The sequence below is a fragment of the Thalassophryne amazonica genome, chromosome 9 (assembly GCF_902500255.1).
Source record: "Thalassophryne amazonica chromosome 9, fThaAma1.1, whole genome shotgun sequence".
Classification (NCBI taxonomy): Eukaryota; Metazoa; Chordata; class Actinopteri; order Batrachoidiformes; family Batrachoididae; genus Thalassophryne; species Thalassophryne amazonica.
This window is the reverse complement of record NC_047111.1, coordinates 93,133,277-93,151,681: the sequence shown is the minus strand read 5'-3', so window position 1 is coordinate 93,151,681 and position 18,405 is coordinate 93,133,277. Positions and strand designations below refer to the sequence as shown.

General features: G+C 40.8%; 1 protein-coding gene across 1 annotated transcript in view; it reads right to left on the bottom strand.

Moving 5' to 3' along the window:
- The window catches only part of LOC117517666 (seizure protein 6 homolog), a 480,354-nt gene that overhangs the window by 244,085 nt on the left and 217,864 nt on the right, over nt 1–18,405 (bottom strand). The window contains exon 2 of the mRNA XM_034178776.1: nt 3,970–4,668. Coding sequence (XP_034034667.1) covers nt 3,970–4,668 — 699 coding nt within the window. The remainder of the gene's footprint in view (nt 1–3,969; nt 4,669–18,405) is intronic.

Sequence of the window (18,405 nt, the reverse complement as noted above, 5' to 3'; positions counted from 1 at the left end):
TAATCCCGAATAGTGCCGAACGTGTCCCTGCGGTGAACACAGCTTTTCGGTGGGTTTCATGTCAACCTATAGTCCATAAATTATACAGATTTTTCCGAGTTTCAGTCATACGGACGTACAAATATAATCAACTGTTAATGCAGCACAACTCCACTTTGAAGCCTTGAACCATTGAATCAATGCTTTGATCCACTAGCTCGTTGGTTCTTTGATTCGCTGCTCTTCAGAAACGGCAAGCCCGCTTCTTAACCCCTCTCAAAGCCATTAAAATACCGTGAGTCACTTTTGTGTGGATTATGTGTGGACTCTTGTCTTGTTGCTGTAAAGAAACGAGAATCGTCCTCCGTTCTGTTCACACAGCTCGAAACGCTGCGTGGGTCTCTGCTGAGACAAAGTCCGGTCGGAATAACTTCAAAACGAATCGCCACTTTAAATAAAATGACACCTCTTTCCAAACGTTGTAATACAGACAAGAAACTACAATCGACTAAAATGTTTTTTCCTCCCAAAATGAGCCGTGCTGTATTTCTTTACAAATTACATCCTGAAGTGAAGCACAGCAGCTGTAAGAGCTCAGCTCAGTTATATGGAAAGTCATTCATGCCAATAATGTCTGAAAGGAAATGCTCTTGACAAAAACTACAGATTTTGTTTATTTCTATTTATGTCCAGAGATCAAGGATCCACCATGTAGAGTTTATTATGTCCAAAGGTTAAGGATCCAGTGACCAATTTCATATTTATTTACTTTAAGACTCAATAAAATTTTCAATTTCAATTCAGTTTCAATTTAATCGGCTTATAAAGTGCCAAATCACAAAAAAATCTAAATATACGAAAACAAATACATCACAATTGTACACATATCACAATGGTGATATGTGTACAATGTAACTGTCTGTATCTCAATGTATTATTAAGAATATATGCAGTCATATTTTTATTGATTTTATCAATTGAAAAAAAATCATATATAGATTCAGGTATAATTGAAAGATTTTGGCAATACATTTGATCCTGTTTACAGTCAGTTTTTGTTATAGTGTTGTTTTTTAGGACATCATATTTATACACTCAACAAAAATATAAACGCAACACTTTTGGTTTTGCTCCCATTTTGTATGAGATGAACTCAAAGATCTAAAACTTTTTCCACATACTCAATATCACCATTACCCTCAAATATTGTTCACAAACCAGTCTAAATCTGTGATACTGAGCACTTCTCCTTTGCTGAGATTATCCATCCCACCTCACAGGTGTGCCATATCAAGATGCTGATTAGACACCATGATTAATGCACAGGTGTGCCTTAGACTGCCCACAATAAAAGGCCACTCTGAAAGGTGCAGTTTTATCACACAGCACAATGCCACAGATGTCGCAAGATTTGAGGGAGGGTGCAATTGGCATGCTGACAGCAGGAATGTCAACCAGAGCTGTTGCTCGTGTATTAAATGTTCATTTCTGTACCATAAGCCATCTCCAAAGGCGTTTCAGAGAATTTGGCAGTACATCCAACCAGCCTCACAACCGCAGACCACGTGTAACCACACCAGCCCAGGACCTCCACATCCAGCATGTTCACTTCCAAGATTGTCTGAGACCAGCCACTCGGACAGCTGCTGAAACAATCGGTTTGCATAACCAAAGAATTTCTGCACAAACTGTCAGAAACCGTCTCAGGGAAGCTCATCTGCATGCTCGTCGACCTCATCGGGGTCTCGACCTGACTCCAGCTCGTCATCGTAACCGACTTGAGTGGGCAAATGCTCACATTCGCTGGCGTTTGGCACGTTGGAGAGGTGTTCTCTTCACAGATGAATCCCGGTTCACACTGTCCAGGGCAGATGGCAGACAGCGTGTGGCGTCGTGTGGGTGAGCGGTTTTCTGATATCAGTGTTGTGGATCGAGTGGCCCATGGTGGCGGTGGGGTTATGGTATGGGCAGGCGTCTGTTATGGACGAAGAACACAGGTGCATTTTATTGATGGCATTTTGAATGCATAGAGATATCGTGACGAGATCCTGAGGCCCATTGTTGTGCCATACATCCAAGAACATCACCTCATGTTGCAGCAGGATAATGCACGGCCCCATGTTGCAAGGATCTGTACACAATTCTTGGAAGCTGAAAATGTCCCAGTTCTTGCATGGCCGGCATACTCACTGGACATGTCACCCATTGAGCATATTTGTGATGCTCTGGACCGCCGTATATGACAGCGTGTACCAGTTCCTGCCAATATCCAGCAACTTTCCAACATTCCACAGGCCACAATTGACAACCTGATCAACTCTATGTGAAGGAGATGTGTTGCACTGCATGAGGCAAATGGTGGTCACACCAGATACTGACTGGTATCCCCCCCCAATAAAACAAAACTGCACCTTTCAGAGTGGCCTTTTATTGTGGACAGTCTAAGGCACACCTGTGTACTAATCATGGTGTCTAATCAGCATCTTGATATGGCACACCTGTGAGGTGGGATGGATTATCTCAGCAAAGGAGAAGTGCTCACTATCACAGATTTAGACTGGTTTGTGAACAATATTTGAGGGAAATGGTGATATTGTGTATGTGGAAAAAGTTTTAGATCTTTGAGTTTATCTCATACAAAATGGGAGCAAAACCAAAAGTGTTGCGTTTATATTTTTGTTGAGTGTACAAATAAGAAGTGTTCACTATGGTCCATGAAGTATAATAAATATATTAAAAGAAGTGTGACAGTGTGACAGTGTATGTTGCACACGAATAAAAGAATGAAGATTATTTAATAATAAAACGCGTACGATTTTTATTTTATCATTGGGCAAAAATGCATCTGTCAGATTTTCACTCTGGATCCAGCCCTGAACAGTATCCTTTATCAAATGAAAAAGTTGATCCAGAACTGATCCAGATTACAGAGTTTGTGGTGATTTAAATTTAACATTGAAAACCCCATTTAATGCATATTTTACATTATATCTTAATCAAGCGTGCCCCAGTCACTCTCACATTTGAAAGCGATGTGCAGACTGGCACTCACAATCACCTGACAAAGTTTGATCTGGATCTGATCCGGATTGGTGATTTTGTGGACATTTTAATTTAATATTGAAAAGCCCATTTGGTGTACATTTTAGATTATATGTCAATCAAAAGTGCCTCAATCACTGCCATTTGTGACGAAGAGGTGCAAACTGGCACTCTCAATGACTAGACTACTTTTGATCCGCATGCATATTGTAGATTTAGCGGATATTTGATTTTAACATTGAAAAGCCCTTTTGATCTATATTTTGTATTATATTTTAGCTTATGAAAAGCCACTTCTAACAGGACTTTGACCTTGAAAAGCTTTTCCAAGTTAAAAATTTGTGGAATTGGCAACTAGTGTTGAGGTTTGCGCTCTATGAGTGCAGCGCTCTAGTTATACTGAGACCCATTCAATGATATTTTGTTGTGCTGCTGCCATTTTACTGAGAATCACCACAGTATGTCTCACATGGAATACATATGGTGATTTGATTTTTCCAAGCACAGCTTCAAGTGTATAAGGAGAATGGGCCTTGAATAGCCTTGGACCAGGGATATCTCACTTGTGAGACAAGCATGCATACAATGCATACTGTTTGGGCCACTGCGGTGTCACATGACAGAAACTACTCTGAAAATATCATGTATTGTATACATAATATAACATATTAACACATTTTGCTGTATTTGTACAAAGTTGTACATGAGTATTGAAAAAAAATCAGGTCTGTTTTTTTTTTTTTTTTTTTTTTGCAAATTACTATTGTTATTGTTAAATTTTTCATATTTTTGAAAAGGTATTTACATAATTTACTGTATTTTTTTTACAGAATTATTTTGGCAACCACAGCTGTTGTTATTCCTTTAAAAAACACTTTTTTTTTAGATTTTGTTACGCTGTGATTTTGTAGAGTTGTATGGATGATTTATACTTTTAAATGAACATACCTGATGTTTGCATGGTGGTCATAGTGAGGATGGTCGTCGACGTCATAGTTGTGCCTTTAGTGAATTCTTGTTTGGTTGCTGATGTGAGGTCTGACAGTGGATAGCCATGACTGCTTTTGTTTTTTCGTGTTGTTTCTTTTGTTTCACTCTTAAATGAGGCAGATACAAGGGAGGGATCGCGGTCAGTGGTAGAACCAGTATTATGTGGTACCATGGTCGTGAGAGCGTCTGTCGTTGGCAGAACTCTCTCTTCCCATTTGTTCTTGTCTTTGGATGACTTCTTTTGAGAGAGAACTATGGGTGGCTTTGGGGTTGTGGGAGCAAATGTGGTCAGCGGGGAGGTGGCAGGTGCCGTGGCAGTTGTAGCAATGTCCGAGAAGGCCGGAGCGTCCTCATGGGGCACCAGTTGTGTGACAGGTTCCCTTGCGTCTGACGAAGACACAGAACCAGGTTTTGTTGGAAATGCGGCCACAGAGCCATCACTCCTAAAAAAGTGCTGGTCTCCTTGGAAGTCCCTTGTAAGTAGGTGCTTATGAACTCGCAGGCCATCAAGGATATGCTGGTGGTTGGGTATGTTCATCGGCAAGACTGTGGTGACTGAGTGGACTTCGCTTTCTGTGTCCTGGGTTGCTGAGTGTATGAAGACCTCTCTGTCTGGATTCAGTGTCTTGTGACTGATACCATTGTTTTCTTTTGGACCTAAGAATGACAAAACAGTTCTTAAAGATGGGCACAAAGTGTGACAGTCCACAAAGCTACAAAGGCAACATACTGAGTTCTGAATTTTTTTTGACAATGACATTTTAGAACCTAAACTGCCAACTCCTGATCCAGATTGGGTAGTGTTTACAAAATAGGTAGGTGACATTTTTCAAGGGTGGTAAAGGGTGGTCCAGAATGTTTTTAGAACCTTGGACCTCAACAGTTTTTAGAAGAACTTAATCCTTTTATTTCCTATTAATTATGTAATTTTTTTTTATGTTAATTTACTGTCTTAATGTATTTATACATTGTTTAGATTCTTGTCAGCATATACACACTACTATTATTATCATTATTAATATTAATATGTATATGTCACTGACATGAACAAGCAAAGCTCTTCAGCATCTCATGTCATTTAGGTCCTTCGAATTTTATTTTCAATAAATGCTTCTGGGGCGCATTAGCGTGGCAAAAAAAAAACTTTCCGCTTCTAGGGGTCCCCCCCCCCCCACCAAACTATGGCCCTTTTAACCCCCCACCATTTTAAGCATTTTTCTTTATTTGCCTCTCACATGCTCATTTTGGTCTATCACACTTAAAGTCCTGGAGTGGCCTAGCCAGTCTCCAGACCTGAACTCAATAGGACATCTTTGGAGAGAGCTGAAACTCAAAACGTGAAAGATCTGGAGAAGATCTGTATGGAGGAGTGGAGCAAAATCCCTGCTGCAGTGTGCAAACTTGGTCAAGAACTACAGGAAACGTCTAACCTCTGTAATTGCAAACAAAGGTTTCTGTACCAAATATTAAGGTCTGTTTTTCTATTGTATTGAATATTAATCTCATGCAAGAAAATGCTAATTAATTATTTAAATAACATACAATGTGCTTTTCTGAATTTTTTTTTAGATTCTGTCTCTCACAGTTGAAGAGTACCTACGATAAAAATTATAGACCTCTTCATTCTTTGTAGGTAGGTATGTTGCCATCAGCAAACAACCTTATCCATTAACCTCATGACTCTATAAAATCTTCCAGGCATCTTTCAACTGCAGAGGATGAACACCCTGAGATATGAATGTCACTGGTGAGCAGTGGTGAGCACAGTTCCGCTAATCTGCTAACAGCATTAAACTCTTTGTATAGTGTGCCTACTCTCATGAATATATTCTCTGGGTTTATAGATGTTGTTATTGTGTTTGTACGCATCTTAAATGTAGCAGACACGGATTATCTGGAATTTTGATTTGGCAGGTTTTCACGGTCTCTACTGCCATCTACTGGCCAGTAGTGTTCATGGCAGTATGAGCATCTGGACACCAGGAGATGGAAGTGTTCTATTTATTTTGATACCGGTTATATCAGATGGTTATTTAATTACAACTTGACTTTTTTTGCAAATGTATGGAGCCCGTCTGGGGACATGGTGGTTAATTTTTTTTGGCCCAGATTATTGCGTTCCCTCGCAATATTATTGCATTCCCTCGCAATACCTTTTGCATTCCCTCGCAATACCTTTTGCGTTCCCTCACAATATTATTGCGTTCCCACGCAATAGTTTTTGTGTTCCCTCGCAATAACCTGGTGTCATATTAAAGCTCATGCCTATCAGAGCACACATTGAGTGAAATCAGGTGGAGGGGAGACTGAACTCATATGCGTGCGTGCACACACACACACAGCAGACAGCAACAGGATTCACGAGAGGACGGTAAAAAAAGAAAACAAAACAAACTTTCATAAGGCACAATAACAGGTGGTGCTACTTACTACCACTGTTGTATAAATAAACTATATTTCATACAGAGTCTTACAGCTGTGCAAGGTGTAGCAACTTACTCCGTCATCTGTTGTGAATCCTGTTGCTGTCTGCTTTGTGTCTGTGTATGTGTGTGTATGTGTGAGCGCATATGCGTTCACTCTCCCCCACCTGATTCCACTATGTGCACTGATAGGCATGAGCTTTAATATGATATTAGGTTATTGCGAGGGAACGCAAAAACTACTGCAAGGGGACACAATAATATTGCGAGGGAACGCAATACTCTGGGCCAAAAAAAAAATAAAAAATTAACCACCATGTCCCCAGATGGGCTCTGTACAAATACCTTTTTTTTTTACAAATAAAAAATGGCATATTTTACAAAAGCACACTTATATATGTAAACACCCAACACACACATCACATTGGTTTTTACATAGAATGAATGAGTCAACCAATCAGTGTTTAGCGGAGGCACATTTTACCCATAATCCCTTTCGTGTCTGTCTGTGTTTGTTACAAAGCTTTAGAATTAGTGCATTATTTAACATTAAAAGATATATGTTAGATTTTAACTTTGTACAAATGACAGAATTGACATTAATGGAGATATTCTATCAGTATTAATTTTATTTTTACACCAAACCATAAGTCAGCACTGCTTTATTTTCTAAGCCCTCCACCTGACGGGAGTGCTGTTATTGAGTAGAGAATTGAGCTTTGCAGCTCCTCTCAACTGCTTTGCTGCTGGAAGCCATGTAGTAAACTGGAGCTACCAGCAGGGGGCAGGGCACTCAAAGAAAGAAGTGCTGACTCGTTTAGGTCTGTGGCCGCCCTTGATAATCCCAGATGCGATCATGGTGTTAAAACTTGAAATCAGCTTGTTAGTAGTTGCAAGTGTACCGGAGACAATACTGGAAGTTATCGGTTATCATTTTAACTTTATAAAAGATAACTTTTCAATTAGCTGAAATTAACAAATTTTCACTTTTGTCTTGTTCCTGGGTTAAAACCATAATTTACCATTTCTTCACAACCAATCAAAAGAGAAAAGAGTGGTCTTGACCTCCAAACTTAGGTTTTATGGTCAGGACAATGAAATTGCAAATTAACCAGTTTTCACATTCACTGAGTGGTCACTACTAATTTGTGGAAAAGTTAAGTCCATTTGTCAGAGTTGTGGTCATCATATTTTCTTTTTGTGATCATGTCAAAAGGGTTCAAACATTATTTCAAACAATACAATGTTGACAAAGCAATTATATTTATGAAACCTTCCTCATTTGTACAGATTGAGCAAGAACCTTCAAGAACAGCAGAGTAATTTACTGAGGTTTGAAGAATCTCCTTTGTTCATGAATATTTCACTCTTTAATCAAAGAAAATTAAACAACCTAAACAACAGAGGGGAAAAGAGAGCAATGAAGTTTGCTCTTCCAAGAATATGGCGTGAACCCACTGACCACTCAACCAACTGCTACTTCTGCATGGTGAAACCTTCCAAACACTGAAGTGGGAAGAATGCACCTGCTATTCCTTATCATGACATTCCATCTTCCATTGCACCAGTGCCACATAGTGCTGAGCTGTACCTTCACCTCCAGAAAGAAAACAACCATCAGAAGAAAGCACTGAATCAGAGGATGGGGAGAACAGTGAAGTGGACTGTGACATTACAGATACAGTTTGTGAGAGGAATCCTTCCCAAGTCAAGGAGATCTGAATGGCCTCAGAGATCTTGGTTTGACAAAGTCAAATGCTGAGCTGTTGATCTCAAGGCTGAAGGAGTGGGACTTGTTGGATGAAAAGTGTGCAAGTAACAAGCCAATGAAAATGTCACCAACTTTTGTGACATTTCAGGACTGTTCAATGCAACTGGAATTGCATGTAATCCAACTGAGTGGAGATGCTTCATTGGTAGCTCATCCAGAAACCTGAGGCTGTGCTACTGCACAATGGGAACAAGCACTTGGCTCATTCAGTGCATCTCAAGGAGGATTACGGTGTCAAATATCTGCTGGAAGCTTTGAACTATGATGAGTATGGATGAGAGGTCATTGGGGACTTCAGAATTGTGGCATTTTTGATGGGACTCCAGGGAGGTTTCACCAAGTTTCCCTGTTTTCTCTGCCTTTGGGACAGTAGAGACAGGGCAGCACATTGGCACCAGAAGCAATGGCCTGAAAGGACTGAATTCTCAGTTGGAACCCAAAACATTAAACATGAGCCACTGATGGATCCTCACAAGGTTTTGTTCCCTCCTCTGCACATCAATCAATCAATCAATCAATCAATTTTATTTATATAGCGCCAAATCACAACAAACAGGTGCCCCAAGGCGCTTTATATTGTAAGGCAAGGCCATATCTGATCTGAATTGGGAGCTGGTTCCACAGGAGAGGAGCCTGAAAGCTGAAGGCTCTGCCTCCCATTCTACTCTTACAAACCCTAGGAACTACAAGTAAGCCTGCAGTCTGAGAGCGAAGCGCTCTATTGGGGTGATATGGTACTATGAGGTCCCTAAGATAAGATGGGACCTGATTATTCAAAACCTTATAAATAAGAAGAAGAAGTTTAAATTCTATTCTAGAATTAACAGGAAGCCAATGAAGAGAGGCCAATATGGGTGAGATATGCTCTCTCCTTCTAGTCCCTGTCAGTACTCTAGCTGCAGCATTTTGAATTAACTGAAGGCTTTTCAGGGAACTTTTAGGACAACCTGATAATAATGAATTACAATAGTCCAGCCTAGAGGAAATAAAGACATGAATAATGAAACATCAAACTGGGTCTCATGAAACAATTTGTCACAGCGCTTGACAAAGAGTCTGCAGCATTCAAGTATCTTCAAGACTTTTCCCAAAGCTGTCAGAGGCAAAAGTGAAAGGTGGCGTTTTCATTGGACCGCAAGTCAAGAAAATCATAGAGTGCCCTGAATTTCCAAAGAAACTGACAGCAAAGGAACAGGAGGCATGGAAAGGTTTTGTTGATGTTGTCCATGGGTTTCTGGGCAACCACAAGGCTGACAATTATATGGAACTGGTTGAGACTTTGGTGAGAAACTATGGCCAAATGGGCTGTAGGATGTCACTGAAGGTCCACATTCTGGATGCACACCTTGACAACTTCAAGGACAACATCGGGGTATACTCAGAAGAACATGGGGAGCGCTTCCACCAAGACATAATGGACTATGAACATAGATATCAGGGATCTTACAATGAAAACATGATGGAGGACTACATTTGGGGTCTGATAAAGGAAAGTGATTTGTTGCACATCTGCAAATCAAGGAAAACTGTTCATTTTTAACTTTGTAAAATTGTTTTCAAATGTTTGAAAATAAACCTTGCTGCAGTTATTTTCCATATTTTAGTTTTATTGTTAAAAAGTCAGAAAACTGTCAAAAATAGGTGTTTTGAGGGGATAAAATTGCTGTGCAGCCCAAAAAAACAAAGTTTGGCATGAAAATTGGGCTTTTTCTGTTGTGTTGCAATAAATGTAGTTGGAAAAAGACACTTATTTGCCAGGAACAAAAATCGTGTTACACATTATTGAAGCTAACTTTTTGGGTAGCTGTGCCCACCACTGCTGGTGAGATAAATGAATGAAAACACATTTTGTTAGCATTTAAATCAGCACTATGTGTAGTGGTATGATGGGCTTCTGATGGACTATTACCAAATGAAGCTTGGTAATTGCAAAGCTATCTGATGTGCTGAAACATTGAGGTAACTCAAAACTCAAACAAACAAACAAAGCACACACACTCATCTTCAACCACTTAGTCCAATTAAGGGTCGCGGGGGCTGGAGCCTATCCCAGCTGTCATAGAACGCAAGGCAGGGTACACCCTGAACAGTATGCCAGTCTGTCACAGAGACACATATAGACAAACAAATACATTCACACCCGCACGCACACCTACGGACAATTTAAAGTTTCCAATCCACCGAACCTGGGTGCCTTTGGATGTGGGAGGAAGCCAAAGCACCTGGAAGGAACCCACGCAAACATGGGGAGAACATGCAAACTCCAAACAGAAAGGCCACAGCTGAGAATTGAACCCATTACCCAGAATTTAAACTCAGATAAAACTGAAGTTATTGTACTTGGCCCCACAAATCTTAGAAACATGGTGTCTAACCAGATCCTTACTCTGGATGGCATTACCCTGACCTCTAGTAATACTGTGAGAAATCTTGGAGTCATTTTTGATCAGGATATGTCATTCAAAGCGCATATTAAACAAATATGTAGGACTGCTTTTTTGCATTTACGCAATATCTCTAAAATCAGAAAGGTCTTGTCTCAGAGTGATGCTGAAAAACTAATTCATGCATTTATTTCCTCTAGGCTGGACTATTGTAATTCATTATTATCAGGTTGTCCTAAAAGTTCCCTAAAAAGCCTTCAGTTAATTCAAAATGCTGCAGCTAGAGTACTGACGGGGACTAGAAGGAGAGAGCATATCTCACCCATATTGGCCTCTCTTCATTGGCTTCCTGTTAATTCTAGAATAGAATTTAAAATTCTTCTTCTTACTTATAAGGTTTTGAATAATCAAGTCCCATCTTATCTTAGGGACCTCGTAGTACCATATCACCCCAATAGAGCGCTTCGCTCTCAGACTGCAGGCTTACTTGTAGTTCCTAGGGTTTGTAAGAGTAGAATGGGAGGCAGAGCCTTCAGCTTTCAGGCTCCTCTCCTGTGGAACCAGCTCCCAATTCAGATCAGGGAGACAGACACCCTCTCTACTTTTAAGATTAGGCTTAAAACTTTCCTTTTTGCTAAAGCTTATAGGTAGGGCTGGATCAGGTGACCCTGAACCATCCCTTAGTTATGCTGCTATAGACGTAGACTGCTGGGGGGTTCCCATGATGCACTGTTTCTTTCTCTTTTTGCTCTGTATGCACCACTCTGCATTTAATCATTAGTGATCGATCTCTGCTCCCCTCCACAGCATGTCTTTTTCCTGGTTCTCTCCCTCAGCCCCAACCAGTCCCAGCAGAAGACTGCCCCTCCCTGAGCCTGGTTCTGCTGGAGGTTTCTTCCTGTTAAAAGGGAGTTTTTCCTTCCCACTGTAGCCAAGTGCTTGCTCACAGGGGGTCGTTTTGACCGTTGGGGTTTTACATAATTATTGTATGGCCTTGCCTTACAATATAAAGCGCCTTGGGGCAACTGTTTGTTGTGATTTGGCGCTATATAAAAAAATTGATTGATTGATTGATTACCTTCTTGCTGTGAGGCAACAGTGCTAACCACCAAGCCACCGTACCACCACAAACAAAGCAAACAAACAAAATAATACCTTAAATGATGCACAAAAAATTGCTCTTATTTGAAAAATGATCTGGACTACATAAAATTTAATGTTGAGAAGACAAGTGGAGACCACTTTTATGGCACAGTATGATGTTTTCTCATGTCATAGTCACGAATGATTAATCTTTAGATTCATATTGAGCAATGAGTTTTAGAACAAAATAATTGCTCTATAGCCCAAAACATAAACCAGCACATTTTGTGCGTCTTGCTCACATTCTGAATTTCACATCTCTTACACTATGTTTTGGTTAGATCATTATAATATTTGCACTGACCTCTCTCAAGTTCAGCCAACTTACGTAAGTAAGTAAGTAAAGTCACAAAGTGCTTTACAGGAATTTAAGAGCACAGAAATAAAAATACAGGAACAACAGCAACTTAAAAATTTAAATCTACCTAGACACTAACTTTTTAAAGTGAATACAAAAAGTACTCTTAAATAAATAAATACAAAATACACACTTAGCCTTAATTGTTCCAATAAGTGCCATAAAACCATAAAAAAAACTAAATCACATACAGTTGAAATAAAGAAACACTTTTGAGATATACATACACTAAGTAAAAGCTATAAGAGGATGAGTCAAATAAAAAAAAAAAAAAATAATTCTAATAATACAGTGCATCTGGAAAGTATTTACAGTGCTTCACTTTTTCCACATTTTCTGTTGCAGGGTTATTTCCAAAATGGATGAAATTGATTTTTTTTTTTTTTTTTTTTGCTTATTGAGTGTTGTAAACATACCACTGTCCCAGCTTTTTTGAAACGTGTTGCAGGTATCCATTTCAAATGAACAAATATTTGCACAAAAACAATAAAGTTTATCAGTTTGAACATTAAATATCTTGTCTTTGTGGTGTATTCAATTAAATATAGGTTGAAGAGGATTTGCAAATCATTGTATTCTGTTTGTATTTACATTTTACACAACATCCCAACTTCATTGCTTCAGTGCTTCGATCCACTGCTTTGTTGGTTCATTGCTTCACTCCTCTTCAGAAGTGGCAACTCCGCTTCTTAACCCCTCTCAAAGCCATTAAAGTATGTGTCAAACGTGAGTCACTTTTGCGCAGATTAAAGTGACTAACTGGGACTCCTGTCTTGTTGCGAGAAAGAAACGAGAATTATCCTCCGTTCCGTTGCTCCAAACACCACGCCGCTCTCTACTGAGTCTAGAGTCCGGTCGTAATGAATAACTTCAAAGCGAATCGCCCTTTAAATGAAATGACACCTCTTTCCAAAATCTGGAATACAAACAATAAAATGAGACTGAGGTGCAGCAGCCCAAGACTGTATGGCTGCAGACCTGCAGACTCCAGCAGCCATCTGAGTTGAACTCAGACGTATGGAGAGACTTTCATGCCATTAATGTCTGAAAGGAAATGTTTTTGACAAAAACTACAGATTTTGTTTATTTCTATTTATGTCCAGAGATCAAGGATCCAGTGACCAATTTCATATTTATTTACTTTAAGACTCAATAAAATTTTGTTGACATAGAAAACCTGTAAAACCTACTTGTAGTACACAGAAAATTCACAGGAGGTATCGATAAGGAATCGGATCGATAAGCGGAATCGATATTGTTAAAATATTATCAATACCCATCCCTAATCAAGACTTTGGTGTCCTAGATTAGGGTATGGATGCTCACTAACTAGACAACAGACTGTTGCTATCACTGCTTGTTCATGTGTGGTTTGTCCTGGTATGTTGCAAGGTTGGGGTTCCGTCTCCTTGGTGTCTCACTTTTCATCACCTCATGGTTATTACTGTCACCACTTGTCTTTCGTTCTTGCCTATCTTCATGTTGTTTTGGTGGTCGGCCCTTCCTGATAGAAGTTGTCTGTTGGCTTTGAGTAGGATGTTGTAAGCTGATCGAGAAAGGCGGATGGTGGGCACACACGCACACCACGCTCACTCATGCACTACACACTATCTGTCTTGCAAGAAGAAATTGCATATATGTGTATATATATATACACAAATGGTTCTGCCAGTGTGGCATTTACCATTACTATATATGCAGACAGGGGGAAGAAAAAAAACAAGAAAAAAAAAAAACAAACTAAAGCATTCACAGCCTTTGCCATGAAGCTCAAAATTGAGCTCAGGTGCATCCTGTTGCCACTGATCATCCTTGAGATGTGATCTGTGGAGGAGCTAGGAACTGAATCAAATTGAACCCCAGAAGCAGGGCAGTCAGGAAACAATAGGTAAAGTTACAAAATACAAGGTGCTTACAACAGCCACATGAAATAACCAGTAAAAAAGTCAACTCAAGAACACACATCAAAAGAGACACAAAGACTCAAAAATGGAGACAGACACCACATGAAAAACCTAACACATAAAGAAACTACACAGACAGACATACAAGACACGAATGAACGTCAGGACCATACCAACATGGACAGATCACATACACATGTAGGAGTGGCCACAATGGGATACAAGTCTGCACACACACACACACACACACACACACACACACACACACACACACACACACACACACTTATTTGTTTTATTTCATTTTAATTTATACAGCACCAAATCAGGTCATCTGCAAGTGATTCAGCACCAGGTTCTCCACAAACATGAGGTGTGAGGAAGGACGGGGCGGCCACATATTCGGCCACGCCCCAGTCCATTCACAAATCGCTCTGCTCACTGCTCACTTCAGTATCGCTTCGTCTAGACAGGATTCTGACTTACAGGTGTTCAGTCCTAATCCCACAGATGGTAGCTTCTCACCGCTGGCTCCTCAGCCAAGCACATACACCAAATGCCTGAATCTGCGGTTCCTCTCGTACTGAGCAGGATTACTACTGAAGCAACACATCATCAGTAGGGTAAAACTAACCTGTGTCATGACAGTCTAACCCCAGAGTGCACAGTTAACAGCATACAAGATCCGTTAGAAAAGTATCTGACCTTTTTATTTTTTGCAACAACCTTATGGATTTGAATCATGTGTGCTCGCATCAGCCAAGCTTGAACCTTCGTGCACATGCGTGAGTTTTTTCACGCCTGTCGGTTGCATCATTCGCCTGTGAACAGGCTTTGAGTGAGCAGTGATCCACCCCCCTCGTCGGATTTTCATTGCAAGGAAAATGTCTGAATGATTTGGAGCTTTGCTGCATCAAATTTTTCCAGAAACTGTGAAAGACAGCCAGGTGGAAACCATTCGGAAGATTCAGATGGCTTTCATGGATGATTCTATGGGGATCCCACAGCTTAAGGAGTGTTACAACCGGTTTAAAGACGGGCCACAATGGCTGAGGGCTCCGAGCGGCGATCGACAGGCTGAAATGACCAGATCATTTCCAAAGTGAACGCTGTGTTGATCCGGGACATCGTCTGACTACCAGAGAAATGGCAGAAGAGGTGGACATAGCACTTTTTCGGCACATTCCACTGTTACAGGAGTTTTTGTCATGGAAAGAGGAGCGGAGGAATTCGCCACGGAGGCGCTAATGGCGCGGGACAAAAGCACCTCCGTGTTGGTCTCACAGGACATGTTGTAACATGCCCAGCTCTTGCACCATTCGAAAGATTCAGACGGCTTTCGGTGGCTTTTCAGTCGTGTGACTATCCGAGAAATTGTGGACGAGCTGGACATGCCACAACATGTCCTGTGAGGCTTCATCATGGCGTTGCTTTTTGTTCTGCGCCATGCGGCTCCGTCCCGACGCGCGAATTCCTCCGCACGACCATACTTCTGGATGAGACCAGAGGTATGGTCGAGGAAGACAGAGCAAAAATACAGTACACAGCAAGGCAAAAATCAGAACTGAAAACGAAAGCTGGAATGTGTGCAAAGATGACAAACAAGCAGGGGTATGGGGGCTGGGAAGAAATTAAATAGGGTGGAGTTAACAAGATGCACGTGCAGGTGAATGATCTAGAAAAGCGGTGTGGATAGAAGACAAAGATGACACAAAGTGCTAGAGAGTAAGGGAGGACAACACAAAGTGGCGTGATGTAAGACTCAAGGATCTGTGAACAGGTGCAAGTGGATGAGTGGAAGAGAACACAATGCAGAAAGAAACAAAGTGAAAGACAAAGACATGAGGTGGGTGCAGAGATGGGTGTGAGGGAAACAGGGAACTATGAACCGAGGAGATAAACAGATGACAGAACAAAGACTAATCAAAGACTAAATTAACAGAAAGCAAAGCCCAATAATTAAGCATAACTGGTGGCAATAATGATAACAAAATAAACAAGTGATAACCTAATGAAAACTACCTGAGAATAAATAGAGATAAATACTAAAACCAAACTAAACAGAAACTAAGAAAACAAGGTGGTAAAACATCATAAGAAAAGCAGTGACAAAATAATAACAGAAAACAAAACCTGACATTAAAGCACAACAAATGTTACAAATGAGGGGAACTAGATAACCAAGTAATAAATTAATGAACAATAAATGAAAACACAACTGACTGAAGACAACTAGAACAGAACTGAATGAAAGGCCAAAGTAAAAAGTAACAAAGAAAACATAGTGACAAAGCAAAATGGAACATAGATTAAACACATAATGTAAACCAGTACACCATGGACAGGATGCCAGTCTGCCACAGGACCACATATAAACAAACAAACACATCCACACCCATGGCTAATTTAAAGTGTGGAATTCACCTAATGGGCATGTCTTTGAATGTGGGAGGAAGCCAAAGTACCTGGAGGGAACCCGCGCAGACAAATGCAAACTCTAGACAGAAAGGACAGGAAGCAATACCATGACCTTCTTGTTCTGAGGCATCAGTGCTAACCACTAAGACACCGTGCCACCTACATTATGACTTGCTGAACTTATTAAAAAAATGTACATAGTCATGTAATAATTTTTGTAGCTTAATGGTTGCAGTTGGAGACCAAGTTTGCAACGTTTACCTCATTATCTACTAATTTGTTCTAATGGAGGGATGATCTCACTAGTTCAAATTTTCAATGGTGTGAAAAGTTGAAATTCCAACAGTAAAAAGCTTCTTTGATTGTTATCAAGCTGTAGTTTTCATGCAGCCTTTCCCATTGCACTGTAGTCTGTATTTGTTCAGAGATCGATGAGGCATTTCAAGTGCTGCCTTTCGGTTCATGTTTCTTTTCACTTTTGTTTACTGGAGGGATGTTTCCTACTTTATCTTGTCTTATTTTTAAAAGAACTCTGAAGCACTGAAAATAATCATGGTTATCCTTTGATTAACTCTTTGGTACATGGTGACGTCAGTTCTAATCTGATACATACACACACACAATCATATAATATTAAAGCTCACACAGCAAGAATGTGAAGGAACCGGTCCTACATAGCAAATATTGCCATAATTGGATGCAGTCGGAAGGGAAAGAGGTGTGGTCAGCAGTGTCAGAACGCAGCCACACTACCTTGTCCACACATGCATGATCACATCAAAAGCATATTTAGACAACAGTTAGATGATACAGACTGCTGTCAGGAGGCCATACAAGGCACTGAAGACTGCCCAATGTACAAACGTCTGGATGGCAAACATAGTCGGTACTGAACACCAGAGTACATCCAATGTATGGACCGGACCCACGCCATATGTGGCCAAGCTGCCATGGTGTGGTCACTCAGTCATGCAATCACACCTCTGCTCGTCCTCTCGTTCCCAGCACTACTGACCTCATGTGAGCGTGCGTGCGTAGAACCAGTGCTGGACTGATGACATGATCGCTGTGTGTGTGTTCATAACGGCTGAATGAGCAGCAATGCGTATGTGGGGCAAGATGGTTGGATTATCACATGGGATTTATTTTTGCCATGGTTGATTCCAGCACACAGCAGCCAGGTGAGAGGATTTTAACCACAGGCTGTGGTCCGGGCTCCACGCCCACCCTGTGCTGTGAAACACTCCTGGGCCATTACTGGAGGTGAGATTCATGTTTATTAATGTTGACATGGCCTGGCGAAACAGTTCCACATCAGGTGGATCAAGTAATAATATGTATACTACAGCGGTGAGATCCATTCAGCTACGAGCCTCTGATGCAGGCAATGACACGTTACTGCACGTGAGACCACGGAGAGGGGCAGCTACCCTGCTTTATACAGATATGATGGACACAATATTTCACATTATTTACTTTGCCCATGGGAAGGAATTGACATACACTCAACAAAAAATCACCATTTCCCTCAAATATTGTTCACAAACCACTCTAAATCTGTGATAGTGAGCACTTCTCTTTTGCTGAGATAATCCATCCCACCTCACAGGTGTGCCATATCAAGATGCTGATTAAACACCATGATTAGTGCACAGGTGTGCCTTAGACTGCCCACAATAAAAGGCCACTCTGAAAGCTGCAGTTTTATCACACAGCACAATGCCACAGATGTCGCAAGATTTGAGGGAGCGTACAATTGGCATGCTGACAGCGGGAATGTCAACCAGAGCTGTTGCTCGTGTATTGAATGTTCATTTCTCTACCATAAGCCGTCTCCAAAGGCGTTTCAGAGAATTTGGCAGTACATCCAACCAGCCTCACAACCACAGACGATGTGTAACCACACCAGCCCAGGACCTCCACATCCAGCATGTTCACCTCCAAGATCGTCTGAGACCAGCCACTTGGACAGCTGCTGAAACAATCGGTTTGC